We start from the raw sequence: 20,796 nt of genomic DNA, 5'->3' as shown, positions 1-20,796 counted from the left end.
ACTCACTAATGGAGAGGACTAGCGCAGATGTCCTTACGAGCAGGGACTCATCGTGTTTGAAGCTTTTCAGTTTTCACATCTTCAAGTCTCTCTCTTTCTCAGAGATCAGGAGCTTACCGTCAGGTCAGTAACAATGGGTTTCGCATCTTTCTTCCCAACTCTTCAGATTTTATCTAATGTCTCCATATCTCTTACAATTCTGCTTTCATTTCTCTAAGAAATGGGGCTGTTCTTGGAGATTTAGCTTAATGGAGTTCTATTTACGCTTCCACATCACATTGGTTCTTTGTTTCTCATGCCTTATAACTCGTGGGTGCTTTGATTTATAATGTTTTTCTTATCTTTGGGGGAAGTAATAAAGATTTCTGTTAGAGCTGTTGTAAACGATGGTTTAGGATGTTATGGAGCTAAAGATAGTTCAATCTTATGCACAAAGTCACTTACGTAATTGTTCGATCTAAGATCTAGTTCATGATCAATCATTTATGACACTGTTTTTGTCTTTCCTAAATTGGGGCAGAACTCATGTTAGTTTTGTTTTTAGCTACTTAGATAGCGCAGAGTTTTCGGATATAGCTTGCGTCGAGATTGAGTAAAGCACACAGCTAATACTACTCTGCTGAATGATCTTGGTTTAGATCTAGTTTGTATAATGTAAAGGTGTAGTCTTGGATTGCTAGTTTCATCGAAATGATGCTCCTTTGATATAGATTGGGTGGGATTTCTATGTCTAAATATTTCTAAATAAGATTTTGTCTTTGAGACTATGGCAAGTTCATAAATGTGTATTCAGATTTCGCAGAGAAGCAGTTCTTGCTTTCATTTTATGCTATGAAGTAAGGGAGATTGAATTTTATACTTGTGTCAATCTTATTATTCATTTTACAGGTAAATGGGTTTGTGGACGCTACTAGAAGGCTTCCTGCTGCTTGCAAATGCTCTTGCAATACTAAATGAGGACCGGTTCCTTGCGCCTAGGGGATGGAGCTTCTCAGAATTCTCTGTCGGCAGGACAAAGTCATTGAAGGGACAGATTATAGGTCTCATTTATGCAACACAGTACCTGAGAGTTCCTCTCGTGCTACTTAATTCCATCTGCATTGTTGTAAAATTGATATCTGGATGATGCCAATTGAGGTAAGAGTTAAAATTTAGATTCCTATGTCTAAGGGATAATGATCTTTGTCTTACTTGTTTGGATATACGTTTATTATAATCTTGGATTAGTACAAATTTCTAAACTAGATGGCCACATATGATTTTCAGAGTTTTAGCATTGGAGGAGAGGGTGGATTGTGGATTAAAGTTGTAACCTCAACATCTAGGTTGTTGAGAGTCAATGTGTTCCAAAGTCGGAACCTTTTTTGGTTCCTCTTCCTTCTTTTCCTTTGCATCGTATATTCTCAACAAACTAACTCTAAAAAGTTATCTTTTTTTTTTAAATTCTAGTAGTGTATTTGGTTGAGCACTTCAGTTAGCACAGCCCTGAGGTTTCATCTAGTATCTGTTGTTGGGAGTAGTATGCAGTTTGTGATTCCAGTGCTTCACTATACAATAATAAAATGTCATAGGGAAAAAAGAAGAAGTGGTGGTTGAAAATGTTTGCACCTCATTTCAACTGTCATACCACCAAGTAAGCAACAACTGGTTAGATTGCTTTCAGTCTCTGTCCATGCAGAAAATTGTTAATACCATAGCTGTCAGGTTCATGATAGTAGGATATGTTACCCATGGTGATAGTAGGATATGTCATGCTGCCTTTTATTACTTGAGCTTGGATTAGTTCTTTTTTTTTCTTTTCTTTTTTTAAGGGGATTAGTTCTTTCTTTACTGCTGCTAGTTGTTGAATCTTTCTGTTTCTTAATGCAGGTTTTGTGCAGATTCATAAACTTTCGAGGAGTCTGCCAAGTGCTACTTACATCGCCTGTTTTTTTCTTTTTGGAAAGCTGAGCATTAGGTTGTTAGATAGTGTTTGCTATTTGTGTGCTTGAAATAGATCTTTCACCTCATTGTTCGAAACCTGATTACTTTAGATAGTAACTGTTTGGAGATATGTCTCTGATGATCATGATAAGTTGTCTTCTTGATTGGTATTATGTGTCTGCACAAACTTATTCATGTAAATGAAGACTTGGGTACACTTGCAAGGGGAGCACTTGGTGAAAATCACTGGCACCGATAAGAACTTGTGACCTCAGATATCTAGTAAAACATTAGCAAATGTTTACCATAAACAATCCAGCATTCTATTGTTATTAATAAACTTGTTTATGTCATGAATGACAAGCACATGAAATATCGTGTTTATCACCCTATTCACATTGTAGAAGGTGATCGAGCTATTAACAGAAGCTATTTTGCTACTTCAGCTCACAAAGCCGAGGAACCAAACATGTGGAGAATCTATGCTATTTATTTTTCTTTCCTTTTTTGGCCCTTTGATCTGATATTATTTGATGCTTAAGCTATAGAAAAAGTACAGCCTAAATGCATACCAAGTACAATTGACTGATAAATATTGAAAAGAAGAAGATAAATACGAAGAAAGTAATCATAGATCAGCAAAGACGTGGTATTGTTTGGAATGAACTGCAATGAGCCTCAAGGCCGATATCAGGGCTGCAACTGACAAGAAGCTAAAGACGCAAATATTTAGCCAATGCCAGAGCTTTTGTGATGTAGTGAGCTTGTCCTTCTTTGCCACCAGGTACATGTGGTTTGCGAGAATGAATGTAAGAGGAAATGTGCTGATGGCTCCCGTGAGACTCATGAAATCCCCAAGGAATGGCAAAAGAGCTGAAACCAATGTGTTCAGAGCAAGATAGCCGCCTCTAACTGTGATTCTGAAGGTCAAGTTCTGGATTTTGAATGCACTTCCTTTAATCCCAAACTTCGTGTCCAAGTACTCATACATTGGACTTGCAAATATCTAAAGACTCGGTGAATGAATACTCGATTAGTAAAGTTGCAGAAAAATTCACAAGAAAAGAGATTTCAGAGAGTAAAAAGTGGGAAGAAAAGATATACATGCAAAGCAATGACCGATTGCAGGAAGGCAGAGATATTAGCAAATGTCTTCACCCAAACTGGTCCGCTTACGTTACTGAGCAAGTAAGCTGATGTTGAGTTTCCATATGCCCAATAGCCTACAAAAGTTACTGCATACATTGGCAAAACACCAGCTGTGAACTGAAAGTACAGAGCTTTTAGCATGTTTTCAACCGCTGGCTTCCTCACTGTAGCCTGTCACACAAACATAGCGAGAAATCGAGTGAACAAGAAATAACACGCAGATCAAGCTGAGCATAGGAACATAAACTGCTTAAACTTGAAGAGGTCGAAGAAAGTTATTCCTAGATCAAGGATTCTGCACTATTTGGTTTTTGTTCAGATTAATGTAGACGATGGATGTGAACTCAAGGTACCTGTATCTCGGGAAGCATTCCAGTATTGAATGCGAAAACAAGGTTAGCAGCTGCTCCAATGGTAGTAAATATTTTGCCTACATGTGTCCCAGGGATGCCATAATCCCTAGGTGGTGCTTTGACTCCTACAACAACATAACAGTATATTCTGAATCAAAATTAGCTAGATAAACAGATGACAAATGACAGAACTTCCAGCAAAGACAATCTTTTTTGTATGATCCTTACCATCTTTAAGAGACAGGACCAGTGCTACAATAATATAGACCAAGCTCAAGACTGTCGAAACCCCCAGCCAAGCCCTCAGTGCGGACAGGTGTGGTATCCCAATAGCAAACAATGCACACACAAAACCAGCTATGGCAATAAAGTGAGGCAGTTTCATAGCACTGTCATCCCGGAACAGAACATAGGCAGCCTGCGTTATAATGACCGCAAACCTTACTAATACAACTCAAACTCCCACTCATACTAGTAAACAACTCCAAGTCCTAAGCTTAATCTCACCTTGAGTGCTGAACCGGCCAAAATAATATAGCCAGTGTTGATCATGAAAAGATTCACATACTGAAATCCCCATGTGAGTCCATACGCTTTCTTCCCTGCAATCCAACACCCCTCTCTCATTAGTACTCTTTAAGTCTTAACCGCGCAACTGAGAACGCTAAAATTAAAAGGATGAATACAGCCAATCCTACCGTATATGAACCCTGCAAGGTCCCTGTATCTGATGTGCCGCTTCCCCCCAAGTAAATGGAGCTTGGCAATCAGCGTGTTGGCATAGAGTGATATAGCAGTGGCTAGAATCAAACCGACCACACCGCCTACCCAACTCAGCGGCACCATCACAGTCCCCGAATACCCCAGCACATACGCACTGTTGATTCCAGTCGTCAGCACAAACCCCGCTTGGAACCATGAATCTGTTTCCACACACCAACAACAACAAACACGTCTCAGATTCCCCCCAACAATATATATATATTTGGGCCTTACTTTCAATTGTCAAGATGAAACAGAAAATGGGACCTGTGCTGATTTGATGCGCGGTTTGGGGGACATCGTCGCCGACGGTCTCTTCGTCGTAGACTTTGGAATGGACGACTTCGGAGGCGTTCATTTCCTCCGGGGTGATTAGGTTCTGCAAGAGCCAATGAGACTGCTCCTCCTGAACTTGTGGTTCGTCCTCCGCTTCAGAAATCACAGCCAGCGTAGCCCTGAACGGTGCGACAGTCTCTCTCTTTTATACTGCGAATTTCAAGCGTGGGAAATTTCTACGAGTCCCCGGTAAAGTCTATTCAATTTAGACAACTGAAACAAACAAAAAGAACGAGGCTTTTTTAGTTTTATTTTCCGCCGTGTTTTTCTTTCTTTCCGGAGGCGCGTGGCGGTCACTCGCGAGAGGTCTGAGGAGGGTCCCGAAAAATAGGATTATTTTAAATTCCTGCTCTCCGTGTAATTGGGTCGTATAGATTTTGCCTTTTTTGGGAGTGCGGGGACGTGTTCCGGCGAGCAATGGGAGAGTGCCACGTATGCGGCACCGAATTGTATCCAGTTACCTCGTAATTATTGGCGCGTTCTTATGACCGGTAGCAACTGCCTTCACAGATATAGCGGGATTTTGTTTTTGTTTTTTTAAACAATATTATCTCTGCTATTATTGCAGGGCATTGTTAACAAAATAGTTATGCCAGATTAACCTTTTCTTTTTTCAAATATCCGATTTGGAACACCTATTCATATTTCTCAAAAAATATTTATACCTCCTTATTTAGTATATCTTTTTTTTTACTAATAATTAAAATGTTATTTTAAACCTCCTTATTTTTCTGAAAATATCTATAATCAATATGTTATTATTATTAGATGTCAAATCAATATATTATTTATTAATATATTTCTAATTCTACTTTTATTTTCAATTATTAGAAACAACTCAAAAAATTCTTAATAATTATATAATCAATCTTCTCAAATTAATTTTCTCTTCCACTCCTAAATTCATAATTCATAATTTTTTTTCATTTATTGATTTGAAACTCGCCGAATAGTAAAATTAACATGAAAAATTATAACATCTATTGAACAAATATTTTTCTCTCAGACCCTAACCGAAATCTATTAAAAATTATATGTAGTTTTTCAATTGATACATGAAAATGAACAATGTTATTTATTGTATTTTAATGATAAAAAATAAAAGTAATTAAATCATCTTCTTATTCCGAATTGGGCTAATTAAATTATTGATGCAAAAGAAAAAAAACATTTATATTCGCTATTTTAAAATAGGAAGGTTGAGAATTCTCTTGTTTTTTTTTCATTTTTATTTATCTTTTTAATAATTTCACATGCATTAAAAAGTCAAAACGAATTTTGAAAAAAAAGAGAGGTCTAAGTGTTATTTTTAGAAGTATAAATAGAAGCTCCTTACCCTACATTAAACAAAACAATTGAAAACCTAAATTTACTCATTCAATATTAGAGTTGCCTTCGGAAAAATTCGTGAAATTAGGTTTTTTTTTCTCTCATCTCCTCTCTCTCAAACCCTAGAGCAGCGGCTTGTGGAAGTGAGAGTCTGGTCTGACGGCATGCCTTTCAGTGACGTTGTCGGACTGGCAATAGTGGTTCTCATGTCCTATGTGCGGTGGTGGCTAGGTAGGGAGATCTTGTGGTGGTTTGTGCGGTAAAGATGAAGGAAATGGTGGTAACTTTTGCTAGCTGGGTCAGCAGCAGCGCTTGATGATGGGTTGGCAGAAGCGGCGTGTGGTGGTTGTTCTCGTGGCATCATGCAAGGGTTTTGATTTGTCATATCAGATTCGGATCTGGATTGATTTCCTTCGGTTTGATATGCTCAAAAGATGTTGTGGTTGATTGAGCTTTTTCATTGTACATTCACGAGGAGGGTTGGAAGGCACATGTGGTCTAGCGGTTTCAGATCGGCAGCACCGATGGTAGTTGGAAGGATGTGCAGCGATGAAGTTAGGTCGAGCTCTATTAGCAGCTTGTTGTCTCCTTATTTCTTCGGGTGAGACCGTGACTTGGGCTTGGGCTTTGTTATTTGGCTGAGCTTGGGTCATGGGAAAAAGCCCATATAGGGAAATTATGTTTTTATTTTTATGTTATGATGTTTTTTTAGTTTTTAATCTTTTGTTGTTTTCAATAAGAAGATGTGGGTTATGTCCTGGTAATTACAATGCGTGCCATGTCTGCTCTAATAAGGCAGCGAGTTCCTTATTTTGTCAAATGGTTGCAGCCTCTTAATGGCAAGATGAAACGTAATACTTCTGGTAAGTTCCAGTGTCAGCATAGTGGGAAAGCTTATATACATAGTATCTTATTGCTCTGCATGAGCATTATCGTTCCGGTATGTCGCCAAAATTATAAAGGAAATAGAGTTGTCAATGTTGCATTGTTTGCTAGTTTGTGCGTGTTAGAATGCATAGGTTGTATTGTGTCTCTTGACATTATTTCGAGATGTTTCTACAATATGAGGTTCAGGTTCTTTGTCCCCCTCCTTGTATTATACGATTTCATTAATGACAACGGTGTGAGAGCTACCATTCTAGTCCTTCCTTCAAGAAAATTTTGATATTAGAGTTAGTCATACTAATTTAAAAAGAAGCATGGTTGCATAGTGCTATTATATTTGAAAAATGAGGGTTGCCAGCCTGCTATTGAAGTTTGCTTCCATACGAAATGTGATGGTTGGACATCGTTGTCAATATGGGAACGCAGCATTAAAAACATGAATAATGGTAAGATAAAATTGGCCACAATTCAAAGCACCTACAATGATTGTATATACTGGCCTATAGGGGGCGAGCAAGTGCAATGAGAGGCTCTTGCATATGATCACATATCTCACTATTCTAGTAAAAGCGAAGAAAACACCTAAATATAATTCATGAAATGAATTGAAAGTCCAAAGTCTTCTGTTGACTGCGACTTAATCTTGAAAACAAGACATATTCAGAGCATTCACATGTGAAATGTCATAAAAGACTATATGACCGATAATAATTAAGAAGGAGATTCAGAGCATTGACGTATCGTGACACTATTTAACTGATTGACATTTCTATGAAGAGTTATAATTCAAGATGAACTTAAGAGATCAGCAAATTTATTTAAAGTCAAGTCCCAAGTCAAGACGACATATATTCACAGCAATTAGAGTAATGATTGAGTGTTAATAAACTCTGTGACGTTACTTATTAATTATGATCAAAGAGCGAAAACAATGGTGGGTTTCTTCTTTATCAAACCTTCTTTTTTGACTGAAAACAATGGTGGGTTTCTTGATCACATATATGTTTATGAAGAAGTGCCGTATATACGAGAATAAATTCATAACAGATCAACTTTTCATGGATTCCCAGAACCTGAATGTGATTGGGAAATGTAAAGACCTCTCGCCTGAAACCCACTGAGCTACTTTAGGAACGGTATAGAAACAACAGGGCATCTATCTCTTAAGGCTCGTTGATCTTTATCATATGCTCGATCCCACAACGATTTGTTTGCATTGATCAGTCTCCTTTCAATTTGCATTTGTTTAGGTTATGGTGATTGATAAAGTGATGATTCCTTTGCTTGCAGGCCAAGGTTTTAGGTTTGAATTGTTCTTAGAAAGAAACCAGAACAGATGGTGTTGTTCTACTTTGCTGTCTGCTCCAGTATTTTGTTTTCCTAAAGCTTTCTCAAAGTAGTCACTGATATGATGAATCATTCAATCATCAGGTGCGCTGATGCTAATCCCACTAACGACTTACGAACGACATATAACGTTCAGAGAACAAAAGAATATGCAGAAGCACATACGCATTCCGTGGCTGACAAGTCTATGCGGAAGTGCAGAACAACTAGGATATTATTCATACTCGTATTTTTGGAGAGTCAATTACATAACAAACACAGAAATTCACCACCATAGGATATTATATTCTCTCATGACGAAGAATTGCTGAATACCAACACGGCTAAAACACCGTGGAGAAAGCTGTTCTCATTTAAGGTTCCCAATACTAATAGGAAAAGTACTTGTCAGGCTTATGAAAGATTAAGCTCATCTGAAAACTCGAAACCATAGTTGGGAGACAAAGATCATTTCAAACTCGAAGTAGAGTATGGTATCTCTCGAATGGTTTCGGAGCTTAATGTTTATGCTGAAGTAATTCCCAAGGAGAACTCTCGGTACTGCTATTACAGAAAAATATAAAGCAATCAATGAGAACCATGTTGGAACGGATACAAGTATCATATCATGTATTTGTTCTGTTTCCCATTTCATGAATGAATGAGGTTCTACAAAAACTGGCAACTTTTCATTATAGGCAAAGGAATCTAGGAAATAAACCATAGCCTTTCAAAATGATATAGCTAGGAAGTGGTGAACTTTATACATGGTAAAACTGCACAAATACAGCCGAGTGGAATGAAGGAAAACATAGAGCTATATTTTGCACATTAACCATACATTGCAGAACTAACTGCATCCGAGTTGCCTAATAGAATGCACAAAATGAACAACAGAATTGTTCTTCACATAATCGGAACCACTACATCCACAGCAAAAAGGGTGCGCCTTTCAGGTTCTACCTCTTAACACCATCTGCAACTGCATCTGCATCTCCATCTGCATCCTCCTCTACAACTACACTGATCTTCTCATACCTGAAATCCGTAGGATTAGGCTTCACCGGAAACTCAGCAGGGAAAACCGTGTGCCTGTTAACAATTATAGCCCACAAAAACAGCACAACAAACGAAACCAGAGCTCCACATCCAGTCATGAAAATAATTCCAGCAAGAACTGACAACGGACATGCCATCGGCTTATGCAACCTTGCATCTTCACCATGCTGGTCATCCCAATAACCCCTTGGGTTCACCGGAAGCGAATGCATCCTCGGAACATTTCTCAGCCTAAAACTCCACGAGTACACACTACTAATCTGCGATGAGGAACTGCCATTCGAATTTGACGAGCTTATACCTACATTGACATCCTCATCTTTCCACATTGCCGAAAAATCTATACCATAGGCAACAATAGGATTATAAGGCCTCGGATCACCCATCTTGCTCAACCTTATCTCTAATCGCTTCGAACTAGCATCATAATCAATCCAAGATTTCATCTTTTCTCCACTATTAAGCACCAAACCCAACTCCGAAACATTCCCAACAATCACAGATACAAAGCTACCCACATTGACCCCAATATGATTCGCATTCACATCATTCACATTTTGATTCATTTCAGTATCAAATTCAATACCCAGAAATCGACTCTCACCGTCAAACCCATATGGGCCTTTCCCGGAGAATTTGGACCCCAAATCGCCGGGAGAAAAAACGACGACGATCCCATCGCCGGCGCCGGGAGTGATAGAGAAGACCAATTCAGACGAAAACGACACCGGATTGCTGAGATTCGCCTCCACCAACTTAAAGGGCTTACGGCGGAGGAGGAGACCGGAGCTCGGGGCCGATGTGCGGGTTAAGTTCACGTAAGCGCCGCCGTCCGCGGCGTCGCCGAGGAGGGCAATTTGGGAATCGAAATTAGGGTTGGTGGGAAGGGATTGGAGCGAAGAAGAGGAAATGGGTGTTGCAATTAGGGTTAGGGTTAGAGAGTAGAAAGGGAAGAGGAGCAAAATGGAGGGGAAACTGCAGCTGGAAATGGTGGACTTAGCCATGGTGGTGGTTTAGTTTCAGAAAAACCAGTGTTGTGGTTTTGCAGTATTGACCCGAAATCTAAACGGTTTCAACGTTGCTATATATATTCGGCCAAAATAGATGTTTCTATTTTTACTATGTATGGCCGGGTAATTTCTGGAATGCACCCACTCTCCGAGAGCTTAGCGGGTTTTTGAAACGGCGTGAGTTTTGTTCCTGTTTTTAGAGTATTAAGTAGTTTACTGTTTACGTAGAAAGGTTTATCTGGTGTTTGAGAGTATGAGGCTTTGAGCTTAATCATATAGAATCCATTGCTGAAATTGGAATATAGGATTAAAGTACCAAAGCGCCAAAGCAGAATCCAACGATGACCGAGTTCTCGACGGAGACGGCGGCGAGGTCGATGGTGCTGACCTGGCCGGCGAAGACTTGAGTGATGGCACCAAGAGAGTACTGACATAGTGAAGTGAAGATGGCGGGGCCGGCAAGAAACCAGAGCTTCTTGGATTCTCGGTTGAACTCACGGAAGAAGTCACGGAAGCCATTGATGGGAGGGATGTCGTCGGAGTCGAGGTTAAAGGTCGTGGTGGAAATGGGAGAAGCGTTTGCAGGTGCAGGGAACGACTCTAGATTGTCATGCACCGGATGATGATGATGTTGTGGAATTGCCACCACGTCGTCTCTTATCGACAGAAGGGGCTGTGGTCAGCGCAATTAGGTCAAAGTCAGAATTATCTGATAACTTACCCCCACGTGATTAAAACGCGCCGAGAACAAAAATGTGCATAACATTTGAACGTTTAACGGACGTCTGTGGCCCTTGCTGCTCAAACCACTCATGCGTCGCCATGTCAGGAAAAGACCTTTTGGGCTCTCGGAGAGTGGGCCAATTCTAGACGGTTCCGTATGGCCGTATGGGGGTTTGCTACTTTGAGAATTTTCACGGCCCACGGTTGGTCTCGACATGCCAAAGAAAGCCGGCAAAGTATGTGAGAATTTTCAGTTTTTCACATTTATATCAAAGAAATGAAGGCAAGAGCATGAGAGTATGGCAATCAGATTTTTATAACAAATGTTACTAGACAAAACTAGAGGATTTAAGTAACAGTAATCCCGCGTAAATATTTGATACTTACTAAAAGGATTCGGTTTAGTATCTCATACTTGAATCAAACCGACATTTCATGTTATTAGTGTATCTGTTGGCTGAACGATAATGTTCTCTGAAGAATGATGTATTATCTTTTTTATATTTTTAAGTGGCAATTTCAGTACCTAGACTCATTTTGTCATTACAAGTATTAACCATGTATGATATTAGTGTCTGCTCTTTTCTCTCTGTTAGGGTTTTCCCCTACATGAGAAAAGTGATCAAGCAGGCAGCAGTGATGACTTCTCCTCGAGTTATGGTCTACGGTGGGTTATCTAGATCGTATTGGCGACATGGGTTGGCTTTGGTGCGGTTCGCTACACGAAAGCGAGCTCTAGTTTGTGGTTTTGGTTGGGTTAACGGCGACGAATCTAGTTAGAGAATTACAATACTACAGTACGCACTGTAGGTTGGAGGTTCTTAAAGGTTCCTAATAGTTGATGATCGTTTTGGGAAGATCTTTAAGGTTTACAAAGGAAATATAACAGTGTCATCTCTGCGTTGCGTTCAGTAGTACAAGTGTAAGTCCAAGTTTACGTACGTAGTTAATTGTATCTGATTTTCATATTTGTAAATATTATGTTTATAATTGTCTTCTCCGTCTATGATCATCAATTATATATGTGATGTACGTACATGTTGAGTAGCTAGGCTCATGATCGTGTGCAACTGTGCAAGAGGTCTGGATATCCCAAATTCTGTAACGAAGAGCGTCGCCTCTGCATGCATTAAGTTTTTTTTTTAACTGCTGCATTCGTTAAGTTATGTATGCACAGTTGCACACAGGGGCGGAACCACTTGACAGGTTGGTAGGGCTATAGCCCAGTCGAAAGTTGTGTTGAAATATTACCAAGTATATGTGTTATTCTTATTAAAGTTTGAGTTGGTGGAGTTCGCTAAAAGCCAAATATATTTACTCTTAGATAGGGTTGGTTGTGGGTTCAATTCCCACCTTTTTTTTTTATCCCTGATTTTTTCTCCTCCATCCCAATTCTTTCTTTTTTCAATCTTTTTTTTGTTTTTCTCATTTTTCATCCTTAATTTTTTTCTTCTCCTTTCCAATTCTTTAATTTTTCAATTTTTTTCTCTATTCTTTTACTTTACATTTATGTTTACTAGTTTTTAATTAGTAAATCTATATTTATTTATATTCTCTCTTCTTTTTGTTTTTCTCTTTTTTCATCCCTATTTTTTTCTTCTCCTTCCCAATTCTTTCATTTTTCATTTTTTTCTCTATTATTTTACTTTACAGTTTCATCTATTAATTTCTATTAATAAAAATCTATATTTATTTCTATTATCTCTTCAATTTTCTCACTATTTTTCTTTAGTTACAACATATAATTTACAAATTCTTTAGATATTTAATTTTCTATCACAAATTTTTTTTTTATGCTTTAAACCAGCCCTACTCATTCTCTATTCCTAGTTCTGCCCCTGGTTGCACACATGCGCTGCTAATTATTTCAATTCTTACAATTAACACATCCCCGCAGTACGATTTCGACGTCTGCGGTACGTGATCGAATGGTTAATTGACTTCTTACTCTTAGTCATCTACTTTCCTTGCTAACTAACTCGTTGTGAGGCCAAGTATGACGCCAAGGTGTGGGAGGACTAAAACAGCTACATAATTTGTGCCCTGAGTTTGGGGTGGTATACGCTCAAAGCGCGCAGCCTCATACATCGAATAGCTCCCCAGTTCATCCTCATTGATGCGTTGACAGAAACCATCCCAAGAACTGATCAACCTGAACGTGAATGCGGCCTTCGACAGTCCCTCAAGCTAAACTGGCCTTGGTGGAGATGCGGATTGTAATTGTATGAGATCGTTTCGAATTCATCATTCAGTGGCTCATTTTAACTGAGCCATGCTGAGTTGTTCCCGCTGCTAATGGGTGTGGAGTGTGCGTTAATTATCTCATCACCTAGCTAATTCCTCCAGTTATTGAAACAGATTGCATGGATATTGTGCATGCAGTATCGAACAGAGCAGTCCCTTGATCATTTCGAGAATTGGAGTTGGGGATTTTAATCTAATATGTCAAACTCCTTTCGAATTCGCAGATTGCATTTGCTTCCCAGATTCAAGCTAGGGAGGGGCAAACAGAGTGGCACATATGGATACCTACGCAGCTACGCTTGCTCAAGAGGCTGAAGCTGGAAATTTCCTTTATATGCTTTCATTGTTCCTCCTCAAATTTAAGCTCAGATGTTCTGTTCTGTAATCAAATTAAATGAAAGAAACTGATTCATGCCCTCCATTGCTTTCCATTAAAAACCCTACCCCTGTTCTTGGCCTACATAGCTAGCTAGGAACTTTTGTTTGTAGGGTTTTCTTCGAATCCTCTCTCATACAAATAAAAAGAAAAATAAACTCAGGTCTCAAGATGGTCAACTTGAATTTATATATATGCACATCGATCGATCTCTCAACCAAATCCCCCAATAATGAGACATGGGAAAAAAAATTAAAGAAAGAAAGAAAACAAATCTTCCATGCCGTGATCTCAAATACATGGCTGAAATTCGAATTTCACAGTGCGGTAAAAAAGAGAAAAATAGACAAGAATTAGGAGTGGAAAGGGTCTGAATTTGGAGACGAGTCAAGAATTTAGGTCCCTCTAGTTTGCAGGCAAGGAGCATCCAATTCCCCATTAGCTTGAAAAAAATTGATACGTGGGTTTCAATTTGGCAGTTTGTGTGTCCTTTGCAAAGTTCGTGTAGACTTGTAGTGCAAGAAGGAGACATTGGGGCGCACATAATACAGTTGAAAGATAATTTGTACACATTGGTGTCCAACAATATTTCTCTCTTTAACTTGGACCCCATATTGAGATAATGGCCATCAGTACTGCCGGGCAATTTCAGTTTTGATTCGTTTTTTTGAATCAGACTCTTACTATTAGCTATGATGATGAACAGACCCAAACACACAATAATCACAGTAGTGTAGACTAAGCATCATGATACTGGAAAGTCAAAAATTTTGCACAGATCTGGGAAGCTTCTGAAATCAAGGATTTCCTTTATGCTTTCTAACACTATTGAGAAATTCAACGTCATGTACTCGATCATATGGATTTAATAATGCAAAGCTTAATTAGTCTCCAGCACTACATTTAGTCAAAAAGTAACTAAATTTTCTCTTAGAGCTCACATAAGTGAGAGTTGTATGATTAGATCGATAGAATTCTTCTTGCTGTCTGGCTTGACGAGACTCTGAATTCTAATTCTCTCCTAATTTATGTAAATCGCTGATTTCACGTGGAGGGCGTGATTTTAAACAAACGCAAGCAATACAATGACTTTAAGGCCAATCCTAACCCTAAGGTAACTCAGAGATTGTTATATCAACAGCTTTTCCTGCACCCTCTTTCTCCCATCTCCACTCTATCTCATAATCAGAGCAAACCGAAGCCACCGGAGATGATCAACTATAGATCCTCAATTCGCCTCTCGTCCTCCATATATCTCTTGCAGATCAATCGATCGATCCTTGTCGATCCCTAACCCTAAGGTAACTCTGAAATTGTTGAACAACGACGGTCAACTGTAGAAAGCATATATAACACCATTAGGTATTACAAACAAACAATTAGGTTTATGCATTGTCACATAACATGGTTTGCTCACCAGGCTCTAAACACATGCCTAGGAAGAAAAGTGTATGATTAATGCATCCAAGCATATTGCCACTACCTGAAAGTAATTAAGAACACGTAGTATAATGGTATTAAGGCTGAGGCCATGTGACAAAAGTGAACTTGTATATGGTGAGACTGTTTAAGAATGGAGTGATCATGGACTCATGTACCACAAGAGGTATAAAACACCCTTATAAAAGTACCCTAAAATTTGCAATGCTTAAAAGGACCCTTCTTTCTTTCATTCTAAGGCATGTGTATGTTTATTCCTTTGCCTTTGGGACACTCAATGTGAGGCCCCAAAGTAGGGAAGAGAGGTAAAGGAAAGTCCTCAAGTTTATGTATAATATCGATCATCATCTTTTTCACAGCCTTGGATTCTAATTAAAGTCCCTAAAACTCTAAAACATGTGATTTGGAGGAGCCCTTGACTTCGGGCCACCGCCAAGTGTGGCCATCTTCATCTGCTCCAGTATGTTCTCCGATATCATCAGCAAAACTCAGTTCAGGCTAATCTAATCTGAAATTATTTCGTCTAGCTAGCTAGGGTAAAGTCCCACCTTTTTCAATCGAAAGTTACAATATTCAAGTTGTTGGAAGATTGCAATGATCGAAGCTATCAGAAAATGGGGTATATTTTGACTCAACCAGACATTTTAGAAGTTATTGACTTATCTGCTAATCATGAGTAATAAACAGGGCATCATCAAAACTTTAATCACTGCGATATATCGATCAGTACTAGCTACTCCATACAGGTTTGGAACTGTTTGAGTAAATTACCTGCAAACAGTGCAAAGATCCTAGCTTTTGGGCCTTTGGCATAATTAAAGATATATTTGTATTAATATTGAAGATCTGCAATCTATTATTATAAATTTATAATTAGTAATTTCAATGTTAGTAAAATCTAAGAATTAGGTTTTAACCTATCATTGTTGACAAGCAGATGATCGCTGTAATTAATAAACAAAAGTAGAATCCATGACGTACTGTGTACAAGGAGATCAGCAAATAATGAATTATTGGATTCAGAACGCTTCTCCCAGCTGATGGATTCCTGGGTTTTAGCGTTTATCGAGCTGTATCCCCAGCAAGGCGGGAGGATAACGGGATCCATCGTGTTCATATATACACAACTGTAACATGGGGTTCTGGGTTTTCTTCTGGTTTGCATATGATCTAATTACTATATTTCCATATGTAACAAATTAATCTATCGATCCCTAAATCATGACTGGGCCAATTGATGAGAGTTCGTTAATTCCTTCATTCTGATTTTGACAAGTCTTAAAGCTTAGACTTCATGAATTAAAATTTGCAGAAATTAGTGAAAGCCAAATGTTGGCTTTGAAAACGAGTTTCGGAATAGTACTCTAACCACAAAAGAACACTAGAAAGTATAGAACGAACTTTCAGTATATAAGAATTAAGATCATGATTAAATCAGAAATGAACTTACTTGGATCATAGAGGGTCGTTGGCTCAACTCCTCGGATATATGTACGTTCTAGCTCGATGCATGACATAAAAGTTTGAAGCTTCCAAAGGAGAAATCCAAAGGGATAGCATGATCCGAAGCTATACGTACAGGGATCGATATGACCAGGAAGGCTTTGTTAATTAGCTTAGGATCAATGCGATCCCTTTGGATGCCTCCTCTAGTACTTAATCGCAGTGATGTATGAAACGAACCCAACTCTCTCTCTCTCTCTCTCTCTCTCTCTCTCTCACGGAGAGAGGTAAGTGGCATTTGAGGAGGGAGCCTTAAATATAAAAGAGAAGGTAGGAAGGTGCTAAAAACAATGAATGAATGCTCTTTTTTGTTTTTGTTTTATAACCTCTCCATCCTCCATGTCACTATTCATTTGTTATTTTCAATCAAAATAATGAGAGAAATGTTTTCCAAGATATTTATGTAAATTGTAGACCCCATTCTCAAACAATCCAGACACATGGAGAAGCTTATTAACATTGTGTCACCCATTCCACACTAGAAGTGCCAACAAGTTGGTAGCAGTAAATATTTGTTCCTTTTAGATAATTGTTTTTTATTTTATTGTATATATCAAATCTGATTTCTCATGTATGATCGATATATATTCTACTCATCTACATAATGCTGGGTCTGTGGTCCAATCCATGCTTCCTCTCCCCAGCCAACTCTTTTTCATGCTTTACTACTGCATTATTATTCCCATTTCTCATTCCATCTCAAATATACGTCAATGATATGACCGTATAATATACATGATTAATTTGGAAATTAATGTTCAAATGAGACGTGCAAACTCTTTGTAATGAAGTCCAGCTCCTCTTATTAGTTTGTTTTGAGGGAGACACTAATAAGGTAAAAAAGCAAAGCTTACCTACCAAGAGTCACCGGAATTAGATCCAAAACCACAAAAAGCAGAGGGTACCGGTGGCCGGCCGAGTCATTTTTCATCAAGTTCTCTTACTTGTGAATCGAACCAAGTGCATGCATGTGTGAGGACCATCACCAAATACTAAAGACCTATGTATATATTTATAAATGGCGCAAATTGAAAAGGTAATTAGCTCGGTATCTCTAAGTAGGGCATTGCCCTTACAACTACAGAGCGTATTCTTAGCATATCTTGATCGTCCGATGCAAAGAACTACCCGTCGCTCTTATACTCTTATTAATGCGTTTGTATGCATGGCTCTCTAGATACTAACGTTTTGATCGATGATAGATTTACCTAAGAGACTTGGTGCTGCTACTTAAATAAATTTTCATGCATAAGTATCAATTAACGATCAAAGTGGGCCGTTCAAGACTTCAAGTGATTGTGGAGACATTAATTGAGACTAAAATTGTAGTTAACGAGTATCATTGCGGAAGAAATTTTGATTACATTATACTGAGCAATATAATTAAAAAGACGAGAATGATTATTAATTAAGCACATCACACACGCATATAAAAGATTGATCTATGGACCTAGCATCAGCTTTAATTGCAACATATATGAATCACCACTATCATGGCTATCTGCATAAAATATAGTTTCAATATAGATTGAATTTCTCATGGCTAGCTAGCTCCTAACCAGAAATCAGTAAAAAGAAACTTGGTTCCATATATGGTCCATTTATAGTGACTACATCTCCTCCAACACCTCAAAGGGGATTCGGGGAAAACCTAATTCGAAGCTCTAGTGCTTGTCCAAATTAACCCAAACCAATTCTGTTCCGAGTCATCTCAGCCATCGAATCGTCGGGCCACCGCTAGGGTTTCTCGGTTGATCACTCCAGAATATCGTAATGGATGGTGGTGCTAGATCTTGTCCACACTAATGAAGCATTAGGTGGGTACCACCGGAGCACCATTAGCTATATCAGCAGGCTTATCATCTCTGGTGCGCTCTACAGAGACCTGGACGTCGTACCCTAGCAAACCCTACCACCATAAGAATATATATTTACTCACTCTCATTCACAGATGATCGCCAATATAGTGGGTATTGGAAGGACATGGTTATTTCTTGAAGCTGTTGGCTCATACTGTCTGCGATATGATCTGGAAATATTGTAGGGTACCCGCTTCAGGTTCACCTAGCTTGGAGGACAAACATGGATGTCCCTGGTTTATAAGACACAAAGGTCATCTTCTCCCAGGCTTTGTAACCCATCTGTTGGAGCACAAGGACGAACGTACGTACCTACCAGCTTGAACCAACCTGCAGCCAATTGGCTGGCATTTTGGTACCTTAGTTAGCATTATCGTTAATGTTATAGACCTTAATCTGCATGCACCAGATTTAGGGCCGGATATGAGATTTAGAGATCTGAGGCGAGATTATAAAATATGGTCCTCTAGTACTTCAATACGAAAAATAATAAATAAATAAATGTGTATCGGACCTGCGAATAAGAATTAATAAAATCGGTTTCATACGACAAATCATAAGAGAAAACTACAATTCTCAAATTCTAAAATTCATCACTAAAAATTATTAAAAACTACTCAAATCTGCTCACAAACTCACTTAAAAATTACTCATTTCGCAATTTTGGATGCGAAAGTATCAATTAACTTTGCATAATCAACCTTCTCGATCACTTTCTTTTCAATGAATAACATAACCAAACCATTTAAACTATAATTTCTCAACTATCGTAGGTTTATTATCTGATTCTCAAATATAAAATATATATATTAAAAAAAAGTTAGATTTTGGTGCCTGAGGTGGCCACAGCTCAGGCCTCACCTCATGTCTGAACCTAACCAGATTCATTACTTCGTTCACTAAGTGCCGACTTCCACTCACAGTAGTAAGTCAGTACCGTACCGAGTTCCTGATGATATGGTGATGATGATAGCACTAATTTGCTTCAGAATAAAAGATTTAGATCTGTGTGGCTTATCTAGGTCAAAACTTTGTTAAAGCTAAGACTGCAGGGGTCGAGCGTTTCATTTATTTTATTTATATAATCTTCTTGAGCTGCGCCCTACTCGCCGATCTCGGTTCTGTTACTTCTCTATCAGATTGAATGCTTCGTTATTTGAAGTGGTCACCAACGATCGAGCCAGTAGATGAGAATAGCAGCCTACTTGTTCTATACTTCGTTTTGTGATTCCCCCCCCCCCCCCCCCCCCCCCCTTCAATTTATTAATTTCGTTTGGACTTCAAGCTAGTTGAGTTATGGGCTTACAAGCATGTCTTTGGATTTAATTAAGGTCCTACATATAACAGCCTATGTTATTATTCCTTTAAGTGAATGTTGGACGATTGGACCACAACCATTGGCACCATTATGAATATGAATCCCCAAGTTGAGAAGCTTTTGTAGTGTCTATCCATCAATTTGTATCATGGCTATTTGCAAGAACTCCAAGAAGGAAAAGTGTATTTGTGTATGTACATAAACGGTTATCCATGCCAACCTTTTTATGTAACGAGGGAAGAAAGTATATTAGGCGCTTGTTTGTGATTTTTTTTTTGACGGAAAAGTGCATGCAATAGTATCAATTATCTTTCTAAAAAATAAAAATATCAAGGGGGAATTTAATTCATACCCAATTTTCAAGACCAATTTTAAATAAAATCCATTAAATATACATTTTCAATAGACACATAAAATTGCTGACTGTGATATATCTTGTGTCGTATTTTATGTAATATTTACAAACTGCCACCATTTAATTATAACATCAACATAATTAAAAAGCTTGATTAATGATTTGTATTCAATACCTTAATTATGTGTTTATTCTTTCTTGTAATGCTAATTATTTTGTTGTTTCAATCAATATAATTATTATTGCAAGAATCATGGATTGTTTCTACAATTTTTAATTTTATGAAAAGTTAGGTGAAAGAGAATTCATTATTTATACATATAATTAATCATAAATAAGATACATATATATACATCTTTTTGTATGACACATATATATTAGACACCTATATATTAGATTCTTATTTTTATTATACCTATTCATTAGGTTTCCTATTAAATTATACCTATGATTGTGGAATATATATATATATATATATATATATATATATAGTTAATAGGTAGATTAAAGTTGTAAATAGTTGAGAGTAAAATGTTCTCTAGATCAGGTTTAAACTTGAAATAATAATATACCTAAAAGAAGAGAAAAATTGCCAAAGAAAAGAATTATGTACCTTGCAATTAGACATTTTTTTGAGTATGAAAATCAAGGTATCAATGTGAGCTTAGGACTGAAATGCAATCCAATTTGTTGTCAAAACTCTTTTCCCCTTTCTTCCATCTTCTTCAATTCTTTCTTTTCTTTCATAATATTTCTTCAATCAACTCACAAAGACATATGCACGAAGTGCTATGAACACTTATCTTCTTCCCTTACTTTGAAACAATAATACAAATCTTTCTGAAG

The 20,796-nt window shown here is 38.0% G+C and overlaps 3 protein-coding genes across 3 annotated transcripts; 1 reads left to right on the top strand and 2 right to left on the bottom strand.

Moving 5' to 3' along the window:
- Nucleotides 1-39: 39 nt before the first annotated feature.
- Nucleotides 40-2,164, top strand: LOC126803287 (uncharacterized). Its single transcript, XM_050531071.1, has 3 exons — nucleotides 40-123; nucleotides 889-1,137; nucleotides 1,870-2,164. Exon 2 carries the CDS (start codon nucleotides 893-895, stop codon nucleotides 1,124-1,126), a length of 234 nt encoding a protein of 77 aa, XP_050387028.1. The 5' UTR covers nucleotides 40-123; nucleotides 889-892; the 3' UTR covers nucleotides 1,127-1,137; nucleotides 1,870-2,164.
- A 234-nt stretch (nucleotides 2,165-2,398) lies between these two features.
- LOC126803283 (proline transporter 2-like) lies at nucleotides 2,399-4,713 on the bottom strand. The gene is made up of 7 exons (XM_050531067.1): nucleotides 4,455-4,713; nucleotides 4,124-4,348; nucleotides 3,933-4,027; nucleotides 3,654-3,843; nucleotides 3,426-3,550; nucleotides 3,028-3,243; nucleotides 2,399-2,929 (listed from the first exon to the last, which is right to left on the bottom strand). Exons 1-7 carry the CDS (start codon nucleotides 4,543-4,545, stop codon nucleotides 2,552-2,554), a joined length of 1,320 nt encoding a protein of 439 aa, XP_050387024.1. The 5' UTR covers nucleotides 4,546-4,713; the 3' UTR covers nucleotides 2,399-2,551.
- Nucleotides 4,714-9,022: 4,309 nt separating this feature from the next.
- On the bottom strand, nucleotides 9,023-10,126 carry LOC126803745 (L-type lectin-domain containing receptor kinase VIII.2-like). The gene has a single exon (XM_050531490.1). The coding sequence runs from the start codon at nucleotides 10,124-10,126 to the stop codon at nucleotides 9,023-9,025; it is 1,104 nt and encodes a 367-aa protein (XP_050387447.1).
- Nucleotides 10,127-20,796: the final 10,670 nt, after the last annotated feature.

This window comes from Argentina anserina, chromosome 7 (assembly GCF_933775445.1).
Source record: "Argentina anserina chromosome 7, drPotAnse1.1, whole genome shotgun sequence".
In the NCBI taxonomy this organism is placed as follows: domain Eukaryota; kingdom Viridiplantae; phylum Streptophyta; class Magnoliopsida; order Rosales; family Rosaceae; genus Argentina; species Argentina anserina.
Note: the sequence above shows the minus strand (reverse complement) of the source record. Positions and strands in the feature narration are given on the sequence as shown.